Source organism: Somniosus microcephalus, chromosome 14 (assembly GCF_052327205.1).
Source record: "Somniosus microcephalus isolate GS21.2 chromosome 14, FLI_Smic_1.0, whole genome shotgun sequence".
In the NCBI taxonomy this organism is placed as follows: domain Eukaryota; kingdom Metazoa; phylum Chordata; class Chondrichthyes; order Squaliformes; family Somniosidae; genus Somniosus; species Somniosus microcephalus.
The window spans coordinates 87,255,979-87,281,825 of NC_141000.1; the positions used below are offsets into that span (position 1 = coordinate 87,255,979).

The following is a 25,847-nucleotide window of genomic DNA, read 5'->3' on the forward strand; positions in this document are numbered from 1 at the left end:
TAGGGCCCATTAGGGACCAAAGTGGCAATCTGTGTGTAGAGCTGGAAGATGTGGGTGTGGTTTTAAATGAATATTTTGCATCTGTGTTCACTATGGAAAAGGACGATGTTGGCATAGAAATCAGGCAGGGGGATTGTGATATACTTGAACAAATTAGTATTGAGAGGGAGGCAGTACTAACGGTTTTAGTGGGCTTAAAAGTGGATAAATCCCCAGGCCCAGACGAGATGTATCCGAGGCTGCTGTGCGAGGCAAGGGAGGAGATTGCAGGGGCTCTGACACAAATTTCCAGAACCTCTCTGGCCACAGGGGAGGTGCCAGATGACTGGAGGACAGCGAACATAGTAACATTATTCAAGAAGGGTAGTAGGGATAAACCAGGGAATTACAGGCCAGTGAGCCTAACATCAGTGGTAGGGAAATTATTGGAAAAAATTCTGAGGGACAGAATTAGTCTCCACTTGGAGAGACAAGGATTAATCAAGGATAGTCGGCATGGCTTTGTCAGGGGGAGATCATGTCTAACCAATTTGATTGAATTTTTCGAGGGGGTGACTAGGTGTGTGGATGAGGGTAGTGCAGTTGATGTAGTCTATATGGACTTCAGTAAGGCTTTTGACAAAATCCCACATGGGAGACTGGTCAAGAAGGTAAGAGGCCATGGGATCCAGGGCAATTTGGCACATTGGATCCAAAATTGGCTTAGTGGCAGGAGGCAGAGGGTGATGGTCGAAGGTTGTTTTTGTGACTGGAAGCCTGTGTCCAGTGGTGTACTGCAGGGATCGGTGCTGGGTCCTTTGCTGTTTGTAGTGTACGTTAATGATTTAGATATGAATGTAGGAGGTATGATCAGTAAGTTCGCAGATGACACGAAAATTGGTGGAGTGGTAAATAGCGAGGAGGGAAGCCTTAGGCTACAGGATGATATAGACGGGTTGGTCAGATGGGCAGAACAGTGGCAAATGGAATTTATCCCTGAAAAGTGTGAGGTGGTGCATTTTGGAAGGACTAACAAGGCCAGGGAATACACAAATAATGGTAGGATTCTCGGGAGGACAGAGGATCAAAGGGACCTTGGTGTGCATGTACATAGATCCCTGAAGGCAGCAGGACAGGTAGATAAGGTGGTTAAAAAGGCATATGGGATACTTGCCTTCATTAGCCGAGGCATAGAATATAAGAGCAGGGAGGTTATGATGGAGCTGTACAAAACGCTAGTTAGGCCACAGCTGGAATACTGTGTGCAGTTCTGGTCGCCACACTATAGGAAAGATGTGATTGCATTGGAGAGGGTGCAGAGGAGATTCACCAGGATGTTACCTGGGCTAGAGCGCTTCAGCTATGAAGTGAGACTGGACAGGCTGGGGTTGTTTTCCTTAGAGCAGAGAAGGCTGAGGGGGGACCTGATTGAGGTGTACAAAATTATGAGGGGCATAGATAAGGTAGATAGAAAGTAACTTTTCCCCTTAGTAGAGGGGTCAATAACCAGGGGGCATAGTTTCAAGGTAAGGGGCAGGAGGTTTAGAGGGGATTTGAGGAAAAACCTTTTCACCCAGAGGGTGGTTGGAATCTGGAACTCATTGCCTGAGGTAGAGGCAGGAACTCTCACAACATTCAAGAAGCATTTAGATGAGCACTTGAAATGCCATAGCATACAAGGCTACGGACCAAGTGCTGGAAAATGGGATTAGAATAGATAGGGCTTGATGGCCAGCGCAGACACGATGGGCCGAGGGCCTCTTTCTGTGCTGTATAAATCTATGACTATAGTAGACATTGGTTGGAAGTCTCTCTCCAGAAATGGAGATAGAGAAGTTGAGGAAGGGAAGAGTTGGAGAGATGGACCATGTGAAATTTGGAAGCAAAGTTGATGAAATTTTCCAGTTTGGGACGAGAGCAGGAAGCGACACCAATGTACCAGAAGAAGAGGTGAGAGAGGGAACCTGTGTAGGATGGAAACAAAGAATATTCCACGTATCCCACAAAAAGGCAGGCATGGCTGGGACCCACACATGTTTTCATAGCAACATCTTTTATTTGGAGGACGTGAGTGGAGTCAAAAGGAGAAGTTGTTCAATGTGAGAACAAGTTCAGCCAGGCGGAGGAGGGTGGTGGTGGATGGGGACTGGTTGATCCTCTGTTCAAGGAAGAAGCGGAGGATCCACAGGCTATCCTGGTGGGGGATGGGAGTGTAGAGGGACTGGATGTCCATGGTGAAAAGGAAACAGTTAAAGCCAGTAAACTGGAAATTGTTAAATTGGTGGAGGGTGTCGGAAGAGTCTTTTTTTTGCAGATTGTTCCAGAAAAAAACCTTTTTTCTGTAAGTTCATTTAGTAGGTCGCAAGGACATTTTAACTTGCTGTACACAGGCAGGGTCTGATGGGAAGATAGTCAACTAGTAATGGGCAATATTCTAATAATCAAGAAGGTCAATCCAAATCAAGTACGTTCAGACTCAGTGCCGTGGACAGGGAAATAGGACTGAAGGGATTCAGAAAGGGCATGGTGACAGAGGGGAGTAGACAAGAGTTAGAAATGGAGCAAAAGGGTTAAGGATGGGCTTTCTAATGAGAGAGTAGGGGGAACAGCAGCTTTGAAAAGGAGAGGAACAATGCCTGCATAAAGAATGCCATTAACAATTTTGGTGCGCACTGGGGCCAGTAAAGTTAGTTGACTGGTCAAGAGTTGGGTGAGAAGGGGGTCGAGGCGATGACTCACATGGAAGAGATGAGCTTGCAGAGGGCAGAGAGGAAGATGGGAGGAAAACTGAAGCATGACTATTCTTGGAGGTAGGATGAATGAATGACTGGGGGGACATCCACAGCAGAGAGAGGTGGGCGTTGAGGTGGTTGTGTGGATGGTGATGAGCTCTTATTGGACAGATGGCCTTTTTTTGGCCTAGATACATTAACATAATCATAGCCTCAGTCTTTGAAATGAAGAAATCTGTGAGCTCCTCACACTTGCTGGTACAAGTAAGAGTGGAAGGGGTGGGAGAAAGGGGTTTGAAGAAATGGCTTATCAAAATGAAATGAGTCACGATTTATCCATACCCTGAAGCAGTAAGACGGTTTAGCTGGGGAGAGGGAGGAATGGTACTGTTTTTCGGATGGTTGAGCCAGATTTGGCAAATGTACCTGGTTCACTCAAGTATGTGGCCTTCAGGAGCATTTCCATAAGTGGAGGGTAAGGGAGTGGTATGGGAGTAGGTAGGAGTAGGCAGGAACATGTCATTAGTAAAGAAGAGGAGGAAGTGGTTCGAGATTTCAACTTGATTGAGGCCTTGGAAGTGGCAAGGCCACGTGAGATAGGTGAGGTCAACACAGTGGTCATGGGTGTAGGTGGGGCAGTTGATATGAAGAGTGAGGTTAAGTGAGAACAGAAGGACTGAGATGTCATAGGAGAAGGAAGAAGGGGAATTAAAATGGAGATTGAAGTCCCAAAGGATGATTACTGGCTTGGTGCAAAGGCTGAGGTGAGGAGAGATAGGACATCCTAGTGAGGAAGTAGCAATGGGATTTGATCAGACATTAGGCTTTAAGGAGAGGGGGATGGAAGAGGGTAGAGTCTGACAAAAGATTTGCATTTTGGCATCTATAAAAATAGACCATTTATAATAGAATCATAGAGTGATTACAGCACAGTCCCATTCCCCTTCCCTTTTCCCGTAGCCCTGCAATTTTTTTCCCTTCAGATACTGTACTTATCCAACTTCCTTTTGAAAGATAAAATTGAGTTTGCCTCCACCACCCTTTCAGGCTGTGCATTCCAGATCTTAACCACTCGGTGTGTAAAAAAAATTTTCTTACGTCGCTTTTGGTTCTTTTGCCAATCAACTTAAATCTGTGTCCTTTGGTTCTTGACCCTTCCGCCAATGGGAACAGTTTCTCTCTATCTACCCTGTCCAGATCCCTCGTGATTTTGAACACCTCTATCAAATCTCCTCTCAATCTTCTCTGCTCCAAGGAGCATAACCCCAGCTTCTCCAGTCTATCAACTTAACTGAAGTCCCTCATTCCTGTAATCATTCTCGTAAATCTTTTCTGCACCCTCTCTAAGGCCTTCACATCCTTCCTAAAGTGTGGTGCCCACTTCCTAAAGTGTGGTGCCCACTTCCTAAAGTGTGGTGCCCAGAATTGGACACAGTACTCCAGTTGGGGCCGAACCAGTATTTTATACAGGTTCATCATAATTTCCACACTTTTGTACTCTATACCTCTATTTATGAAGCCCAGGATCCCGTAAGCCTTTCTAACTGCTTTCTCAACCTGCCCTGCCACCTTCAACGATTTGTGCACACATACCCCCAGGTCTCTCTGTTCGTGCACCCCTTCAGGATTGTACCATTTAGTTTATGGCCTAGAAATTGGGTATAGCCCCGCTTGAGGCGTTAGAACTGGCAATGCGCTAAGTTTATAGCCAGACGAGAGCTATCCGCGCCTGGCGCGATATTGGGTTGCATCGCCCCCCAAAGGGGATTGAGGCGCTAAATCAGCCATTGCACGGTGCTCTTAAGGCGCAAAAGGTCAGGCGCTACTCAATTTCGACGCGGACGGGCGCAGCGCAGGTGAACTCAATTATGGCAAAGCACGAGACCTGTAGGCGCCGGCCAGCTCTTAAAGGGGTGGGTCAGTCAGACTGAGCTTCAACACCCAGATTCGGCGCTCGCCCTTGTCTGGCGGTACAAAGTTGGTCATTATGGAGAAGGCTAGGCAGAGAGCAGAGCGCTTCAGCACTGAGGCTCTGGACCACTTGGTGGCTGCAGTTGAACACCGTCGACAGGTCCTGTACCCGGATAATAGCAAGAGGCCAAATCAGAAGGCTTATCGACGATCTTGGAGGGAGGTTGCTGTGAGGGTCAACTCCAGCAGCATGGCGACCAGGACCCCTGTTCAGTGCAGGAAGAAATTCAATGACCTCACACGGATCGTTAGGATGAGTGATGGTTTACCAAACTTGTGCTTCCCTCCATCTGCAGCTGACTTCGGGCACCCTGCTGCAATGATGCGCCACTGGCCATCTGTCAGTATGCACCCATGGCCCTTTCTGGGCAGACACATGGACAGATGTCTCAAGGCCTCATGTAAGGGCTCTTGCACAATAGGGGGCATGCGATGATGTCTCAAGGCCTCATGTAAGGGCTCTTGCACAATGGGGGGCATGCGATGATGTCGCAAGGCCTCATGTAAGGGCTCTTGCACAATGGGGGGCATGCGATGATGTCTCAAGGCCTCATGTAACAGAACTTCCCCTTCTTTCCCCTGCAGTCCAAGATGGCGCAGATTAGAAAAGAACAGCGTCGAACCGGTGGCGGACCTGCACAAGTGGTCACTCTCACGGATCTGGAGGAGAGAGTGCACCAGATACTTGGAGGACGTCTGTCTGGTCCTGTGACCACTGCATCTGCCGACCCCATTACCGACAGCGAGGGTAAGACTCTCACCTTTTCCACCTGTTGCCTTCCACTTGGTCCCTCTGCCAGCATGCATCCTCAGTGTGCAGCCATGTCAGAGCCATGCCGTAATCTGGCATGCCTTTCAGCAAACCTGTCCTTTTGCTAAAGCCACTCTTCCACCTCCCACTTTCAGATGAAGCAGCACCAACTCGGGCTCAACGCGCTGAAGCTGCCAGTGCCAGTGCCACCAGAGGCGAGGACCAGGAGGAATCCGGACCAGCCATTGCAGAATCCGGGGAGCTGAGACATCTGCAGACTGGGGATAATAGTCCCCTGGAGGGGAGGGGGGGTGGCTCTGAGGATGAACCAGTTGCCGGATCAAGCGGCATGGAGCAACGCAGGGGGGATAGGCAAGTTCGGCCACCGTCTCCCCGCAGGGCAAGGCAGGTCGTCATGACTGCTGCACAGAGTGCAAATGAGGTCCGTCGCCTGGCAGAGATGAGCAAACAGGCCTGGGTCAGACACACGGAGCTGATGGCTGCAGTGGAGAAGATGCCTGAGTCAATAGGTTCATTGGCTAGGAGTATGTTGGACTTCGGGGCAACAATGGAGAGGACTCTGCAGGGCTTTGGCGCAACAATGGAGAGGACTCTCCAGGTGTTCGGGGAAACAATGGACAGGTCTATCCAGGGCTTCGGGGCCACAATGGACAGGACTATCCAGGGCTTCGGCCCAACAATGGAGAGGACTGTCCACGGCTTTGAGTCGGCAATGGAAAGGACTGTTCAGGGCTTCGGACAATCCCTGGAAAGGTCTGTGCAGGGCTTGTCCGAGGCAGTGGAGCGGTCGGCTCCTGCCTTGTCCGAAGCCATGGGAAGAACTGTCCAGGCCTTCTCCGAAGCACTGGCACCTGGCACACAGGTCCTCACTGTTGCCACGCATTCACTTGCTGGGCTCCTCCACAGCCAGATTGACGCAACGCGATGCCTCACTGCAGCCACCCTCTCTGCATCAGATAGGATCACCCCGGCCCTTCCACTCCCGTACAACGCCAGGAATCCGTGGAGCTTGCGATTGTGGCGGATGAGCCGAGCCGCTCCCCTCAGATAGCCAGTGTGTCGTCCAACCATGGTGCAGGTGTCCTCTCTCGTCAGGAGACCATTGCACATGCCAGCGCTGGGACGCCTGCATTGCAGCTGCCACCACCTGCAGCCCACACTGCTTCCAGCCATACTCAAAGCAAGCATCCTGCATCCGCACCCTCCAAGCCCAGAGGTCGGCCAGGCCGTACCTCAGGGGCTTCTGCGCTTCCAGACAGTCGGCAAGCGTCCCCCAGCCTTGAGGCCGCCACTGGGGTGCAATTACGTAGGAGCAGCAGGGAGGGAAGGGGCCGGGCGCGAACGAGAAGTCGTTCTCCCTCAAGGGGCCAGTTGTAGAGGGAGATGCTGAGACGTTTGTTTGTCCAAATTCAAGGACACCCTCACCTGCTGTTATAGGTGCAGATTTTTGTTGAGTTTTGCTGCTTTGCCGAACAGGTCACATTTATTTTGGAAGTTATGGTTTCTGCTCACTTTACATTGTTTAGCTGTAATGAAAGACTTTTGTGTCAATAAACAGAAGTTTCAATGTTGCTTGGTGCATGTGACTACTTTCAGTGATGCTGGCATGCAGAGGCCCTCAAACATCCAAAGTGCGCATGAGGTAAGACTCTCATCATTCCGCCACAGGGGTGTTGAGACGATTCCAGAGGAGCCTCTGGCGTATGGACCTTCCACTTTCAGCAGCCCTTCCATCTTCCTCCTCCTCCTCCTCCTCCTCCGCCTGCTCTTCCTCCTCCTCCTCCTCCTCCTCCTCATACTCCTCCTCCTCCGCCTGCTTGTGCAGGGTCCGAGGGAAGGTAATGAATGGACGCGTTCGCCTATAAAGGGCATCTGTCACTTGCCGGATGCAACAGCGGACTGCAGCCTGAGCGACAGTCGCATTGTCCCCAATGGCTGACTGAAAGGATTCGTTGGCATAAAAATGGAGGCCTTCAGTCAGTGTAGCCATCATGGACAGAGAGGTTCTGCAGCGTTCACGCGGCTGCAGATCCTGACCAAGCAGGTGGCACAGATCAGTAACAATGTCCCTCCAGATTCGGAGCCTTCGCAAACACTGCTCCTCCGACATGTCAAGGCTTGTCACCTGCTGCCTAAAGACCCTCGCAGCATCCCGTCGGATTGGCCGACCTCCATTGTCCCTCCTCCTTCTGGCCAATCCCGGCCCTCTCTCCCGCTGTCTCTCTGCCCCTTCACAGTGTTGGGCGATGAGGCCGTCGCCCTCCAAACAAGCTCCCATTCCGATGCCAGTTGGTCAAAAGGCTTTTAGGTGTAGTGCTGCAAGTGCTTCGGACAGGGTTGAAGGTCCCAAGTACTGTAAAGCTCAAATCCCAGAACTCCGCTCCACATTAGCTCGCCAACTCTCTCTAGCAGCGATCGCTATGAGCAGGCCAAGTGGCAGAAGATTCTGTACTAGAGCTGTCCCCTTTAAATAGCGCCGCCCTACTCCGAGAAGGGCCTGTTAGCCCTCCCTCGAACTGTCACTAATAGCGCTGGGCGCTAAGGCTCCGGGCGCCACCCAATATGCGCTCAGGCACTCCTAAAAGGCGTTGCACACTGAAATGACATCATGAGCTGCTTGCGCTCGCGGGCGCGTGCAAACACTTAGCGCAGGCGCTAAATGTATAGTCAATTTCTGAGTCGGCGCTATCCTCATAGCGTTCGCCCCAACATAGGGCTTCGCCCCAATTCTAGGTCTCTTTAGGCGCTCAGCGCCGGCGCTACCAACCCAATTTCTAGGCCTATATGTCCTCTCCTCATTCTTTCTACCAAAATGCATCACTTCACACTTTTCTGCATTAAATTTCATCTGCCACATGTCTGCCCATTTCACCAGCCTGTCTTCTTGAAGTCTATCACTCTCCTCCTCATTGTTCACTACACTTCCAAGTTTTGTGTCATCTACAAATTTTGAAATTGTGCCCTGTACTCCCACGTCCAAGTCATTAATATATATCAAGAAAAGCAGTGGTCCTAGAACCAACCCCTGGGGAACACCACTGTATAACTTCCTCCAGTCTGAAAAACAATCGTTCACCACTACTCTCTGTTTCCTGTCACTTAGCCAATTTCATATCCAGGCTGCCACTGTCTCTTTTATTCCAAGGGCTTCAATTTTGCTGGTAAGCCTATTATGTGGCACTTAGTTGAACACCTTTTGGAAATCCATGTACACTACATCAACCCCGTTACCCTCATCAACCCTCTCTGTTACCTCATCAAAAAAACTTGCTCAAGTTGGTTAAACACGATTTGCCTTTAACAAATCTGTGCTGACTTTCCTTAATTAATCCACCCCTATCCAAGTGATTGTTGATTTTGTCCCTGATTACTGTTTCTAAAAGCTTCCCCACTACTGAGGTTAAACTGACTGGCCTGTAGTTGCTGGGTTTATCTTTAAACCCTTTTTTGAACAATGTTGTAACATTTGCAATTCTCCAGTCCTCTTGCACCACACCCGTATCTAAGGAGGATAGGAATATTAAGGCCTCCGCGATTTCTGCCCTCAATTCCCTCAGCATCCTAGGATGTATCCCATTCACTCCTGGTGATTTATCTACTTTAAGTACAGCCAGCTTTTCTAATACCTCTTCTTTATCAATTTGCATCCTATCAAGTGTCTCTACTACCTCCTCCTTCACTATATCTATGGCAGCATATTCTTCCTTGGTAAAGACAGATGCAGTGTATTAATTTAGTACCTCAGCTATTTTCTCTTCTTAGGCAGTCCCTCGGAACCGAGGATGACTTGCTTCCACATTAAAAATGAGTTCTCAGGTGACTGATGAGCCCAATGCGGGACCGACAGTCTCTGTCACAGGTGGGGCAGACGGTGGTTGAAGGGGCGGGTGGGTGGGGTGCTAGGGTTGATGTGCGCTCCTTCCGCTGTTTGCGCTTGGCTTCCGCTTGCTCCCGGCGAAGAGACTCGAGGTATTTGGCACCTTCCCGGATGCTTCTCCTCCACTTTGTGCGGTCTTGGGCCAGGGAGTCCCAGGTGTCAGTGGGGATGTTGCACATTTTCAAGGAGGCTTTGAGGGTGTCCGTGAAGCGTTTCCTCTGCCCACCTGGGGCTCTCTTGCCGTGTTGGAGCTCCAAGTAGAGCGCTTGTTTTGGGAGTCTCGTATCGGGCATGCGGACGATGTGACCCGTCCATCGGAGCTGATCGAGCATGGTTAAAACTTTGATGCTGGCCTGAGCGAGAACACTGACGTTGGTGCGCCTATCCTGCCAATGGATTTGCAGGATCTTGCGGAGGCAGCGTTGGTGGTACCTCTCCAGTGCTTTGAGGTGCCTGCTGTACATGGTCCATGTCTCTGAGGTATACAGGAGGGCGGGTATTACTACTGCTCTGTAGACCATGAGCTTGGTGCCGGGTTTGAAGTCCTGGTCTTCAAACACTCTCTTCCTCAGGCGACCGAAGGCTGCACTGGCACACTGAAGGTGGTGTTGGACTTCGTCATCGACATCTGCTCTTGTTGACAGTTGGCTCCCGAGGTATGGAAAGTGGTCGATGTTGTCCAAGGCCTTGTCATGGATTTTGATAATCGGGGGCAGTACATGTGTGGCCGGGGCAGATTGGTAGAGGACCTTTGTCTTACAGATGTTTAGTGTAAGGCCCATGCTCTTGAACGCTTCAGTGAAGGTGTTAACGATGGTTTGGAGTTCAACCTCCGAGTGTGCGCAGACGCAAGCGTCGTCTGCATACTGTAATTCGACGACAGAGGAAGGGACGACCTTGGATCTGGACTGGAGGCGACGGAAGTTGAACAGATTCCCATTTGTTCTGTAAATTAGCTCCACTCCAGCGGGGAGCTTACTGAGGGTGAGATGGAGCATTGACGCAAGGAAGAGCGATGCGTCTGTGCAGAGGTCTTCTTTTTGGTCCCTAATCAGCCCCGCCCCTTCTCTTTGTTTTATTCATTCATAGGATGTGGGCGTCGCTGGCAAGTCCAGCATTTATTGCCCATCCCTAGTTGCCCCTGAGAAGGTGGTGGTGAGCCGCCTTCTTGAACCGCTGCAGTCCGTGTGGTGATGGTACTCCCACAGTGCTGTTAAGGAGGGAGTTCCAGGATTTTGACCCAGCGACATTGAAGGAACGGCGATATACTTCCAAGTCAGGATGGTGTGTGACTTGGAGGGGAACTTGGAGGTGGTGGTGTTCCCGTGCGCCTGCTGCCCTTGTCCTTCTAGGTGGCAGAGGTCGGGGATTTGGGAAGTGCTGCCGAAGAAGCCTTGGCGAGTTGCTGCAGTGCATCTTGTAGATGGTACATACTGCAGCCACTGTATGCCGGTGGTGGAGGGAGTGAATGTTTAAGGTGGTGGATGGGGTGCCAATCAAGCTGGGCTACTTTGTCTTGGTGTCGAGCTTCTTGAGTGTTGTTGGAGCTGCACTCATCTAGGCAAGTGGAGAGTATTCCATCACACTCCTAACTTGTGCCTTGTAGATGGTTTGAGGAGTCAGGAGGTGAGCCTTGCCACAGAATACCCAGCCTCTGACCTGCTGTTGTTGCCACAGTATTTATGTGGCTGGTCCAGTTAAGTTTCTGGTCAATGGTGTTGGATTGCAAAAAATAGGCCTGTGAATCAAAGCCTGAATCCTCTAGTCTTTAAATGTATTAATCAAAGCTGTAGGGAGGGCTGTAGTACTAGAAATCATATTCAAAGGATGTTTAGCTTCACATATTAGGAAATATATATAAAATGAACATGTAGCATTTAGGTAGCTGCGAAGCATGATGGGATACTTGACCATCATATTAACCCTCTTAACCAAGCACGGTAGAAATAACATATTTACTACACTCTTAGTCTCTGTCTTTGTTGTTAACAGTGTTACAGAAGCAGTGTTTAATGCAGCTGGCCTTCTGAGAGATATGGGGAACTGAACTTCATAGGTGTTAGATCCGTGTATCTTAATGTTGTGTCCTTCAATAATCAGACAAAAGACTGCAGGGAATGATCAACAGGTGTTTACTGAATGAGGGTTACTCTAGAACTAACTCTACAGATCACTACTCAGGGTTTATATACAGGCGTGGTCACTGCCGGTACTACAGTATACAGGAGCTGTAAAAAGTAGTTCTCCCCTTAAAGGTAAATACATTACAATTCCTCCCCTTTTAGATTAACAGTACCATAACACTCATTTAACAATTAAATATCAACTAATTACAATTAACACTTTTAACATGCAACATTAGCTGAAAATAGTCTATTTATAAATTCAGTCTTTGGGGAGGCTTCCTGATCCTTTCTGGATAGTGCCTTTCCCGAGTGTCTTGCTCTTGGTGCGGAGGCGATTCTGGCCCCCTGTCGTCAGTTGGTTCATCAGCTTCCGATGCTACTGTTTCTGAGGTAGATGCGACCTGTACGTCGGGTTCCTCACCAGGTACATATGGCCGAGACATGGGGTTGACTCGTTCCTGTGACTCTAGGATCTGGTCAGCATGGCGTCTCACAATGTTCTCCCCAACATCCACTGTGTACATTAGTGGCCCCTGCCGTGTGCATATCGTTCCTAGTTGCCATTTCTCTGTTCGGTAGTCGCGGGCCAAGACTGGTTGCCCTACATTGAAGCTCCTTGTCGGCTTCTCATTGATGTGCTGGAATTGCTTACTCTCAACATCTCTTCGTACATTTGGTCTGAGCAAATCCAGACGAGATCTCAACCTTCGGTTAAAGAACATCATGGCCGGGGCCTGGTTGGTGACTGCATGTGTCGCATTTCTGTAGGCTAACAGGAAATTGTCCACCTTATGCTGCAGTGGAATGTCGTCATCGCACATGGCCTTTACTGCTTTTTTAAAGGTTTGTACAAGCCTCTCAGCCAATCCATTTGTGGCTGGATGATACGGGGCGGATGTGTAATGCCTTACTCCATTCCTTTTCATAAATCTTCGAAACTCTTCGGACACAAACTGTGGTCCGTTATCAGAGCAAATCTGCTCTGGCAAGCCGTTCCTGGCAAAAATGGTCCGTAGGACTGCAATAGTTTTCTCCGTGGTGGTGGAGGACATTTTGATCACCTCAGGCCATTTCGTGTGCGCATCCACGGCTATTAAAAATATTGAGTCCATGAATGGACCAGCAAAATCAATATGCACCCGTAGCCATGGAGATGAGGGCCACTCCCATGGGTGTAGAGGGGCATGTGGTGGTGCATTTTGGACCTTCTGGCATCCTGAGCAGCTTTTTGTCAGGTCCTCGACTTGCTGATCGATCCCCGGCCACCACACATAAGCCCTAGCAAGGCTTTTCATTTTCACCCCTCCCAGATGACCTTCGTGAAGCTCATTGAGCACTCTCTCCCTTAACTTGGGTGGAATTACCACTCGGGATCCACACATCAAGGTCCCCTGGCATACTGACAGCTGTTCTCTTCTGGATGAGAATGCTGGCAACAATGAGTTGCCATGTGCTGGCCATCCCTTCACCGTCAAATCATATACCCGAGACAGCGTCGGGTCATTTCGGGTCTCCTCTATACCAGCGTTAGTTACTGGCAAGCATTCAATTATAGTCGAATGAAATATTTCGACAGGATCCACTGCTGGTGCTTCCTCCGCAGTAGGCAGTGGCAGGCGTGATAGCCCATCAGCATTTCCATGCTGTTTCGTGCCCTTATGCTCAATTTCATATTGGTGCGCCCCTAGAAAAAGGGACCATCTTTGTAGCCGTTGCGCAGTCATCACCGGAACGCCCTTCTTTGGATTAAAGATGGAGACAAGTGGTTGGTGGTCAGTCAGCAAGGTGAACTTCTGCCCGTGCAGATAGTGATTGAACTTTTTCACTCCCCACACTGGGCTGAGGGCCTCCCTGTCAATCTGGGCGTAGTTACGCTCGGCTGAGGTTAGTGACCGAGACGCAAAGGCTACTGGCCTCTCCGAGCCATCCGGGAATTTGTGCGACAGCACCGCTCCAATGCCATAGGGTGATGCATCACACGCCAATCGAATTGGTAGTGCTGGGTTGAAATGAGCCAACACCTCTTTTGATGTGATCAATGCTTTGCTCTTCTGGAAACCTCGTTTACATTCGTCACTCCACTTCCATGGTACCCCCGTTTGCAGTAGGGTGTTCAGTGGGTGTAGTACGGTAGACAAATTCGGCAAGAACTTATGGTAGTAATTCACCAACCCGAGGAACGACCTCAGTTGTGACACATTTTCCAGTGCTGGAGCCTTGACTACTGCCTCAATCTTTTCAGGGGACTTATGTAACCCCTCTTTATCAATAACGTGGCCACAATACGAGATCTGCTTCTGGAAAAACTCGCATTTGTGGCGATTAGCTCGGAGTCCATATTCCTTCAATCTAGTGAGCACCTGCTCCAGGTTGGCGAGGTGATCACTGTCATTTTCGCCCGTGACCAGGATGTCGTCCAAATAACACTGGGTCCCTGGAATCCCTTGCAGGACTTGTTCCATTGCCCTTTGCCAAATAGTTGGAGCTGATGCTACCCCGAACACCAGCCGGTTATATTGGTAGAGACCTTTATGAGTGTTGATCGTGAGGTACTGTTTCGAGGCTTCTTCTACCTCCATTTGCAGGTACGCCTGGGCCAGATCAATCTTAGTGAAGCGTTTCCCTCCAGATAGCGAGGCGAAAATATCTTCAATCCGCGGAAGCGGATATTGTACAGTGTGAAGGATTGGGTTCACTGTCACCTTAAAGTCCCCACAGATGCGAACCTCCTTTGGTTCCCCAGGCATATTACTCAACGACCTCTTCATTACAGGAACGATGGGTGTAGCCCACTCACTCCAGTACACTTTGGACAGTACTCCTGAACGTTCCAAACCTTCCAGCTCTGCTTCGACGGCTGGGCGGATCGCATAAGGTACCGGTCTGGCCTTAAAAAACTTTGGGCTTGCCTTTTCCTCTATTTTGATCGTCGCTGTTATGCCTTTTAGTGTTCCGAGTCCCTGCTGGAACACTTCTTGTGCGTCAGTTAGCATTTTTGACAGTCGTCCAGGTGTGACATCGTCATCCTTTTTCGCATCTACAGTCAGTGCTTGTATGGAATGCCAATCTAGCTGTATCTTCCGGATCCATTCACGTCCTAGTAGTGGTGGTCCTCCATCTGGCAATACATATAGGTCCATTTTTGGTGTTTCCTTGCCGTTATATATAATGTTCACCCTTATTTTTCCTTTGGGGTAGACTTTTTGCCCCGTGTACGTCTTCAAGACAATCTTTGTATCTCTCAAGGGTATATGTGAGAATAGCCGCTTGTAGTCCCTTCGGTTTATGACTGTTAGAGCTGATCCTGTGTCCAATTCCATTTTCACTTGGACTCCTGCTATCTTGAGCGTGACCCAGATAGTTTGGTGATCCTCCATTTTGATCACATTATGTAGTTTCAGACAACCCAGCTCCTTGCTTCTGTATCACTTTTCTGTTCGTCTGAACTACTCTCCGTCACCTTATGTACCTTCTTGTACTTCTCCTGTGGAGATTTCTTGCTGCTGGTTTTCTTTCCCGACCTGCAGACTCTTGCTATGTGTCCTACTTTTCCACACTGTCTGCACACTTTGTCCTTGAACCAGCAATCATTATGGTCGTGTGTTGTTCTGCCGCAGTGATAGCACTTCACTGTTCCGTATGACATTTCATTTGTGCCATATTCTTGCGGTCTCCGTTGTATCTCTGCAGCGCCCCGTGCGGCTGCTTCATGTGATACTGCAATGCTGAAAGCCTTGTCCAGTGTAAGATCCTTTTCTGATAGAAGCCGTTTCTGGGTTCCTTCACTTTGAAGCCCACACACAAACTGGTCCCTTAAAGTATCTGCTAGTCCCGTTCCAAACTGGCAGTGTTTCAATAGCTTGCGCAGTTCCGTTAAATACTCAGCATTACTTTCATCTTTATGCTGGTTCCTTTTGTGAAACTTAAATCTTTCTGCTATCAGCAGCGGTGTGGGGTTTAAGTGGTCCTGTAGGATTGACACTATGTTTTCAAAATCCTTTTCTACTGGCTTCTCTGGGGTTACTAGGTTTCGTAGTAAGCCATACGTTTTTGCACCCATTGAATTCAACAATACCAGCGCTTTCTTGTCATCTGGCACTTCATTTGCCTTGCGGTATACTTCTATGCGTTCGACATATGTCATCCAATCTTCGACTTCATTGTCGAACGCTGTGACACTGCCACTCTTCGGCATCCCTGGGTGTGGTTAGACTGGCTTAAAATGGCGTCTCCTGCGCTTTCCTTTCTTCCCCGCTGCGGCTTAAAATGGCATCTCCCGCGCTTTCCTTTCTTCCCCGCTGCGGCTTAAAATGGCGTCTCCCGCGCTGCTGCCAACGCCGCTCTCGGCGGTCCTCGTGGCAAATGGCGACGCCCTGTGGGTTTCGTGCGCTGCTCCTGCGCTGCTGCCAATGCCGCTCTCTGCGGTCCTCGTGGCAATGGCAGTGCCTCGCGTTTTCCTGCGCGCCTCTCTCCCCCGCTGACACTGCTCGGCCCTTGAACACCGGCTGCACTCTGCTCTCTCTCGCCTCTCTCCCCCGTTGACGCTGCTTGGCCCTTGAACACTGGCTGCGCTCTGCTCTCTCTCGTCTCTCTCCCCGTTGATGCCGCTCGGTCCTGAACACCCGCTGCGCACTGTGCGCTCTGCCCTCTCTCTCTCCCCCGTCAACGCTGCTCGGCCTTTTTCTGTGCCGCTCGGTCGACTCTAGCCGCCACTGTCCGGGAAGGGTCTGCACAGTACCTGTTGCCAACCCGTTTCGCTGGACCACCGTGACTGGAAAGCCAAGCCTGGATCTCGACAGCCTCCCCTGCGATGCGCAAATCTCTGCTGGATGACTGGGCGGTTGCCCGTGGTCGACGCCCGTGCTTCTGGACTCGACCTGCTTCCACTGTTCTCCAGGAGAGAATCCCTGGGCGGTGATGCAGAGTTGCAGGTAGGTTCGAACCTGCATCGTCGCCAATGTTAGATCCGTGTATCTTAATGTTGTGTCCTTCAATAATCAGACAAAAGACTGCAAGGAACGATCAACAGGTGTTTACTGAATGAGGGTTACTCTAGAACTAACTATACAGATCACTACTCAGGGTTTATATACAGGTGTGGTCACTGCCGGTACTACAGTATACAGGAGCTGTAAAAAGTAGTTCTCCCCTTAAAGGTACATACATTACAATAGGGAGTCGGCCATTTCTATCTCTGCCTCAAACACCTTATCTTCCTTTGTAATGTCTGCTCGCAACCAAAAGCGGACATTGTTTATCATCTCAAGAATTAAGCGACCTTACTCACAGAAGCTAGAAACTGTTATGCTGTATGTCAGAACACTTCAGGGCGGCTCCCGACATTGAGTGACTAATCACGCCAACCAATAAGGGAGTGACGGTATTGACGCTGTTTGTATGTGTACGCCTACTTTTGCAACCTAATGGGCGTTACCTATCGAAAGGTATATCAAGGCTTATAGATTGTATTTCGTTGAGAGGAAAGGTTCGATTCTGGGGAAATCAGCCTCTCTCCCTTGTGCACAAGCTTTTTAGCTATTTACTAATAAAACTTTTACTTTATTCTCAATTCCGTCTCAGTCTAGAGTTTCTCCGAATTCGGATCTAATGATGGTGACCACCAGGATATTGATGGTGGGGGATTCGGCGATGGTAATGCCATTGAATGTCAAGGGGCTGTCGTTAGACACTCGCTTGTTGGAGATAGTCATTGCCTGGCACTTGTGTGGTGAGAATGTTACCTGCCACTTATCAGCCCAAGCCTGAATGTTGTCCAGGTCTTGCAGCATGTGGGCATGGACTGCTTCATTATCTGAGGAGTTGCGAATGGCACCGAACACTGTGCAATCATCAGCGAATATCCCCACTTCTGACCTTATGATGGCGGAAAGGTCATTGATGAAGCAGCTGAAGATTGTTCGGCTTAGGACACTGCCCTAAGGAACTCCTGCAGCGATGTCCTGGAGCTGTGATGATTAACCTCCAACCATGACAACCATCTTCCTTTGTGCTAGGTATGACTCCAGTCAGTGGAGCGTTTTCCCCCTGATTCCCATTGACTTCAGTTTTACTAGGGCTCCTTGATGCCACACTCGGTCAAATGCTACCTTGATGTCAAGGGCAGTCACTCTCACCTCACCTCTGGAATTCAGCTCTTTTGTCCATGTTTGGACCAAGGCTGTAATGAGGTCTGGAGCTGAGTGGTCCTGGCGGAACCCAAACTGGGCTTCAGTGAGCAGGTTATTGGTGAGGAAGTGCCGCTTGATAGCACTGTTGACGACACTTTGCTGATGATTGAGAGTAGACTAATGGGCGGTAATTGGCCGGATTGGATTTGTCCTGCTTTTTGTGGACAGGACGTACCTGGGCAGTTTTCCACATTGTTGGGTAGATGCCAGTGTTATAGCTGTACAGGAACAGCTTGGCTAGAGTCACGGCTAGTTCTGGAGCACAAGCCTTCAGCACGACAGCCGGGATATTGTCGGGGCCCACATCCTTTGCTGTATCCAGTGGACCCAGCCCTTTCTTGATATCATGTAGAGTGAATCAAATTGCCTGAAGACTGGCTTCTGTGGTGGTGGGGACCTCAGGAGGAGGCCGATATGGATTATCCACTCGGCACTTCTGGCTGAAGATGGTTGCAAACGCTTCAGCTTTGTCTTTTGCACTCAGTGCTGGGCTCCACCATCATTGAGGATGGGAATATTCATGGAGCCTCCTCCTCCCACTAGTTGTTTAATGGTCCACCACCATTCACGACTGGATGTGGCAGGACTGCAGAGCTTTGATCTGATCTGTTGATTGTGGGATCGCTTAGCTCTGTCTATAGCATGCTGCTTCTGCTTTTTAGCATGCATGTAGTCCTGTGTTGCAGCTTCCCCAGGTTGGTATTTTTAGGTATGCCTGGTGCTGCTCCTGGCATGCTCTTCTGCACTCCTCAGTGAACTAGGGTTGGTCCCCTGGCTTGATGGTAATGGTTGAGTGAGGGATATGCTGGGCCATGAGGTTACAGATTGTGATGGAATATAATTCTGCTGCTGCTGATGGCCCACAGCATCTCATGGATGCCCAGTTTTGAGCTGCTAGATCTGTTCTGAATCTATCCCGTTTAGCACGGTGGTAGTGCCACACAACATGATGGAGGGTGTCCTCAGTGTGAAGATGGGACTTTGTCTCCACAATGACAGTGCGGTGGTCACTGCTACCAATGCTGTCATGGACAGATGCATCTGCGACAGGTAGATTGGTGCGGACGAGGTCAAGTAGGTTTTTCCCTCGTGTTGCTTCTCTCACCACCTGTCTTACTACCCTTTTACTATTTATATGCCTATAGAAGACTTTTGGATTACCTTTTATGTTGGCTGCCATTCTATACTCATATCCTCTCTTTGCCCCTCTTATTTTCTTTTTCACTTCTCCTCTGACCTTTCTGTATATAGCCTGATGTATTTGCAACCTGACATCTGTCATACGCGCTCTTTTTCTGCTTCACCACATTCTCTATCTGTTTTGTCATCCAGGGAGCTCTGATTTTAGTTGCCCTGCCTTTCCCCCTACTGGGAATGTACCTCAACTGTACCTGAACTATTTCCTCTTTAAAGGCAGCCCATTGTTCCACTATAGTTTTGCCTGCCAATCTTTGATTCCAGTTTACCGGGCCAGGTCCATTCTCATCCCACTGAAATTGACCTGCCCCCAGTGAAACATTTTCACTCTAGATTGCTCCCTGTCCTTTTCCATAGCTAATCTAAACCTTATGATATTATGATCACTGTTGCCTAAATGTTCACCTACTGACACTTGCTCCACCTGACCTACCTCATTCCCCAGAACTAGATCCAGCAATGCCTCCTCCCTCGTCGGGCCAGAAACATACTGATCGAGAAAGTTCTCTTGAACTTCAGAAATTCTTCCCCTTCTCTGCCCTTAACTCTATTACAATCCCAGTCTTTATTAGGATAGTTGAAATCCCCCATTATTACTACGCTATAGTTTTTGCACCTCTTTGTAATTTCTCTGCAAATTTGCTCCATATCTTTCCCACTATTTGGTGGTCTATAGAATGCACATAGTCGTGTAATGGCACCTCTATTATTTCTTAACTCTAGCCATATAGATTCTGTCCTTGACCCCTCCAGGACATCCTCCCTCTCCAGCACTGTAACATTCTCCTTAACCAATACTGCCACACCACCTCCTATCTTTCCTGAACGCCTTATAACCAAGAATATTTACTATCCAATCCTGCCCTTTTTTGAGCCAGGTCTCAGCTATTGCCACAACATCATATTCCATGTGGCTATTTGTGTCTGCAGCTCACTTACTTTGTTTACTACACTTCGTGTGTTCACATACATACACTGTAAACCCATCTTAGACCATCCTGTATTCTCTCTTAGTTGGAACCCAACTAATACCTTACTATTTCTTACTTTCGTGCTCTCTGCCTCTCCTTTGAGCACTTTATTTCCCCTTTCTAATGTTACATCCTGGTGCCCATCCCCCCGCCAAATTAGTTTAAACCCTCCTTAATTGAGCTATTCTTTTTCTGCCTGTTAAAATAACAATTTAATAATAAACCAAATTCCGATTACGATACCAAGCACAGCATCTACTTTCATTAGGCCCAGATTTTGCATTAAAATAATGGTGATGCCATCGGTGCTTCCCACTATTAAAGAGTAAATCAGACAGCATAGAAACATAGAAACATAGAAGATAGGAGCAGGAGTAGGCCATTTGGCCCCTCGAGCCTGCTCCGCCATTCAATGCGATCATGGCTGATCATCCAAATTCAGTACCCTGTCCCTGCTTTCTCCCCATATCCCTTGATCCCTTTAGCCTTAAGAAATATATCCAACTCCTTCTTGAATATATTTAATGAATTGGCCTCTACTGCCTTCTGTGGTAGAGAATTCCACAGGTTCACCACTCTCTGGGCGAAGAAATTCCTCCTCATCTCTGTCCTAAATGGCTTACCCCTTATCCTTAGACTGTGACCCCTGGTTCTGGACTCCCCGACCATCGGGAAAATCCTTCCTGCATCTAGTCTGCCCAGTCCTGTCAGAATTTTATAAGTTTCAATGAGATCCCCTCTCAGTCTTCTAAACTCCAGCGAGTATAAGCTCAATCGACCCAATCTCTCCTCATACGTCATTCCTGCCATCCCAGGTATCAGCCTGGTGAATCTTCGCTGCACTCTCTCCATGGCAAGAACATCCTTCCTCAGATAAGGCAACCAAAACTGCACACAATACTCAAGATGTGGTCTCAGCAAGGCCCTGTACAACTGCAGCAAGACATCCTTGTTCCTGTACTCAAACCCTCTCGCTACGAAGGCCAACATACCATTTGCCTGCTTAACCGCCTGCTGCACCTGCATGCTTACCTTCAGCGACTGATGCACAAGGACACCCAGGTCTCGTTGCACTTCCCATTCTCCCAATCTATTGCCATTCAGATAATAATCTGCCTTCCTGTTTTTGACACCAAAGTGGATAACCTTGCATTTATCCACGTTATATTGCATCTGCCATGCTTCTGCCCAATCACCCAACCTGTCCAAATCATACTGGAGTTTCTCGTCATCCTCCTCACAGCACACACGCCCACCCAGCTTTGTGTCATCTGCAAACTTGGAGATATTACATCTAGTTCTCTCGTCTAGATCATTAATATATATTGTGAATAGCTGGGATCCAAGGACCGATTCCTGCGGTACCCCACTAGTCACTGCCTGCCATTCGGAAAAAGACCCATTTATTCCAACTCTTTGTTTTCTTTCTGCCAACCAGTTCTCTATCCAAGTCAATACCTTGCCCCCAATCCCATGTGCCTTAACTTTACACACTAATCTCTTATGCGGGACCTTATCGAAAGCCTTCTGAAAGTCCAAATACACCACATCCACTGGTTCTCACTTATCTATTTTATCAGTTACATCCTCAAAAAATTCCAGTGGATTAGTCAAGCACGATTTACCTTTTGTAAATCCATGTTGACTTTGTCCGATCCTGTCACTGTTTACCAAGTGCTCTGCTATTACATCTTTTATAATGGACTCTAACATTTTCCTCACTACCGATGTCAGGCTTACCGGTCTGTAATTCCCCATTTTCTCTCTACCACCTTTTTTGAATAGTGGGGTAACATTAGCTACCCTCCAATCCATGGGTACTGTTCCAGATTCTATCGAATTTTGGAAGATGATCAGCAATGCATCTAATATTTCTAGGGCCACTTCCTTAAGTACCCTAGGATGTAGATTATCAGGCCCTGGGGATTTATCGGCCTTCAATCCCGTCAATTTCCCGAACACCATTTCCCTACAAATACTGATTTCTTTCAGTTCCTCCCTTTCATCAGACCCTATGTTCCCCGACATCTCTGGGAGGTTATTTGTGTCTTCCTTTGTGAAGACAGAACCAAAATATGTATTTAATTGGTCTGCCATTTCTTTGTTCCCCATTATAAATTCTAGCAACCGCACATGCGCAGTTAAACGCGGAAATTGCTGTCCAGGTTGCCCTGCTCCTCCAGAAGCTTCACTATAACAGTATCTTGTGGAGAGACTCGGCATTGAAACATATGGAACGGTGTGAAGTTGCGGTACTTATGTGATATATACCCACTAAACTCACTTGTCCATTCCAGTCTAAGTAAATTTTTAACAGTGTGATAAATCTTAATTACTGCCAAACAACCTCTCTGGTATTGAAAGTTAACTTTTACAAGCGTGGCATCTCATTCCTTCTGATTTTACTTATTGTTGGAGATTTAAAAAAATAAAAAATAAAATATGTTTTTAAAAACTTTTTCTTTGTCTCTTATCTGTCTCAATCCCATCTTTCTTTCCCTCTTTATTTCACTTTCTGTATCTGATTTGACATTGAATTAAATATTCTAACTAACATTTCCTGGTTCAGACTCTGGGCTGCTCATTAACGATACTTCAATCTGATTGGTTAAGGAGATACACAGTTTACACAGGTTCCAGATCTCCTGTAGATGGCTTTCTAATTACAGCAAGCTCCAGTGCAAAACTCCACAGCAAGTCTGTGGGCAAGTCTAAGTGTAATGAAGGGCTGGCCCTGAGAGCAAAATCTGGGCTGGTGTTTTTTACATCTCCTCATTCACGTAACCAAAAATAAAATCAGGTAGCATGCCGTATAACGAAAACATTCTTCTGTGCTTTATTCATTTAATTACAACACTGTAAGAACGCCCAGTGAAAAGATTTGAACTATTTTCATAAACTTATTTCTAGATGTGCTGGGCATATTGAAAAATTCGGCTTAACTGTTCCGCATAAATCAATGAATGAATGGAAAGACCCTAGGCAAGACGGAGGGTCAGAGGGATCTGGGTGTGCAAGTACACAGATCCCTGAAGGCGGCGGAACAGGTGGATAAGGTGGTAAAAAAGGCATATGGGATACTTGCCTTCATTAGCCGAGGCATTGAATATAAGAGCAAGGAGGTTATGATGGAGCTGTATAAAACACTGGTTAGGCCACAGCTGGAATACTGTGTGCAGTTCTGGTCGCCACACTACAGGAAGGATGTGATCGCGTTAGAGACGGTGCAGAGGAGGTTCACCAGGATGTTACCAGGGCTGGAGCGCTTCAGCTATGAAGAGAGACTGGGCAGATTGGGTTTGTTTTCCTTGGAGCTGAGGAGGCTGAGGGGGGACATGATTGAGGTGTACAAAATTATGAGGGGCATAGATAGGATGGATGCTGAGGAGCTTTTTCCCTTAGTAGAGGGGTCAATAACTAGGGGGCATAGATTCAAGGTAAAGGGCGGGGGGTTTAGAGGGGATTTGAGAAAGAACTTTTTCACCCAGAGGGTGGTTGGAGTCTGGAACTCACTGCCTGAAAGGGTTGTGGAGGCAGGAACCCTCACAACATTTAAGAAGCATTTGGATGTGCACTTGAAATGCCACAGCATACAAGGCTACGGGCCAAATGCTGGAATATGGGATTAGATTAGACAGGGCTTGATGGCCGGCGCGGACACGATGGGCCGAAGGGCCTCTATCCGTGCTGTATTACTCTATGACTCTATGACTATGACTCTATGATTGACAAGGATGTAAGCATCTGTATATATGTTAAAAATGAGAGGGGTTTTTCAAATCACGAGTGTTTACTTCTGCTTCTGTAGAGAAGAAACAGCCACTTCGCTCCAGGCAAAGTGAAGGAGGTCTCAGGTGCTCCAATGGGACAGTTGGTGATATGATTGACAGGTTCCTAATCTTCCGGGAGGAAACTACCTGGCGGAGTGGAGGTCAGTACAGGAACAAGGTTGGAAGGGTTATCACAAAATCAACACCCTCAGTTTAGAAGGTTTACACACGCTTTTAGAAGGATTTTTTAAAAATATCTCTCGATCATAACAGAAGAATGATTGCTGAAGTTGGCCTGGCGCTGTTTTCTGGTAGGTGTTTTTATGAATCGGTCTCTGTACCTGGGATCATGGCTGGTGGCCACACCTTGCATACAAGTTACTGAAAGGAACTCGGTTTCGAATTCACCCGAGAACGGAGTTTGGTCAGAGAGCGTGAACTGTATTTATTGCATTAGTTAGTTGTGACTGCACAAATATTAACTCTCCTCCGTTCCTTTTTATTGTTTGACGCTCCAATTTGGCATCGGCGCCCACACGCCGTTTCTGTGCACCCCCCCTCCCCCCTCCTTTTTCGGCAACTCTGCTTCGTTATTCGAGAAAGCCACTAAACCAGACCAGCGCTATTGTGTGTTTCTTCCCTGGAGCACACCTGGCGAAAGAGAGGGGCTAATCCGAAGCCGTTTTTATATTTATTAAGAATCAGTAAAACCAACACCATTAAACGCGGTGGGGGGGGTGGTGTTACTGAAGAGTTGTGATCTGATTTGCCATATTGACTGCCAGGAAAGGTTGCACTGCAGTCGATGTTATAAAATGTATTCACGGTATAGAGATCGTGGTGATTAATGTTAAGGCTTAAAATGAACTTTCGTCAGAATTCATGTCATGATCTCACCGAGTGTGCAACCCATACCCTGCTTCTGCTGGTTTTGGACGTGGGTGGGGAGGAAGGACACAGGAGAGTGACAATCGGAAATATATAATGTGTCAAGTCCCACACTTTTTAAATCGGCGTATTTTTAACCATTCCGACTCACCTCTCACTTGTTGGATTTAGCCTCAGCTAGGTCATACTAACTTATTCTATTAATCGTCTGAGTCTCCCATAGTACAGACATTCTCAAAACATCCGACTTCACGTTTCCTTGTCCAACACCACATTAGAGGGTTACTTTCTTACGAATTCCTTGTATTTAGTTAACTGTTCTTGTATTAACTTTGAAACTTAAATTATTTTCTTAACTGTTATTTGATGTCCCCCGTAATGCATTGTTTTATTATAGGAATGTTTGGGCTCAATTCCTTCTATTTATTAACATTCTTGCCTCAACTCTCCACAATACTGCGTTGCTCTTGGGTTTGGGGCTAAGAGCTTAACTCCTGCCCACTGTTGGTCAAAAATTACAACTTCCCCTGGGTTCTATTACCTGACATTTCAGCCAACACTTGTATTAACCTGTTAGTTACTACACTTGTACCAACCTTAACAATTCAAAAGTTTCATTGATAGGGCTGATTTGACCAAGGACTCAATGTAATTGCAACATTGTTTATAAACCTGGTAAATGTAATTTTAAATATCTGATATCTAAGATTTTAGATAGCTGGGTGGGATGGCGAGGGAATCCTGTAACTTGCAACAAAAGAAAGAACTTGCATTTAAATAGCGCCTTTCACCACCTCAGGATGTTCCAAAATGCTTTACAGTCAACGAGGTATTATTGAAGAGTAGTCACTATTGTAATGTAGGGAAACATGGCAGTCAATTTCCTCACAGTGAGGTCCCAGAAACAACAATGAGATAAATGACCAGATAATCTGTTTCTCGTGGTGTTGATAGAGGGATGAATGTTGGCCAAAACATTGGAAGAACTTCCCTGCTCTTCTTTGAATAGTGCCAAGGGATTGTTCCCTTTTCACCCGAGGGATAGGCGATGTTAAACGAAGGCCCTCTGAAAGATGGCACCTCCAGCAGTGTAGCACGCCTTCAGTACTTTACTGAACAAGAATGTTCTTTCCCATTTCTTTATTTTTGCCACTGACTGGTGTATTACAGTGTATTAGTGGTCGAGAGTGAAACACAGTATGATGCCAGAAACTGGGTGTGACTGAAACTTGTGGTATTATGCAATAGCACTTTGTAAAACATGGTACTTTTTCACATTTTGCACCAAGAAATTGAATAATTTCGTGACTAAAATGCAGCTTATTTTATCACTTTTGTCAACATTAGTTGACAATTTAACATGCAAGCCAAAAAAT

At 47.7% G+C, this 25,847-nt stretch overlaps 1 protein-coding gene across 1 annotated transcript in view; it reads left to right on the forward strand.

Moving 5' to 3' along the window:
- Positions 1-23,725: 23,725 nt before the first annotated feature.
- gpa33a (glycoprotein A33 (transmembrane), paralog a) overlaps positions 23,726-25,847 on the forward strand; it is a 58,451-nt gene continuing 56,329 nt past the window's right edge. Inside the window, exon 1 of the mRNA XM_086006881.1 lies at positions 23,726-23,894. Within this exon, the coding sequence (XP_085863007.1) occupies positions 23,861-23,894 (34 nt within the window). The 5' untranslated portion in view covers positions 23,726-23,860. The remainder of the gene's footprint in view (positions 23,895-25,847) is intronic.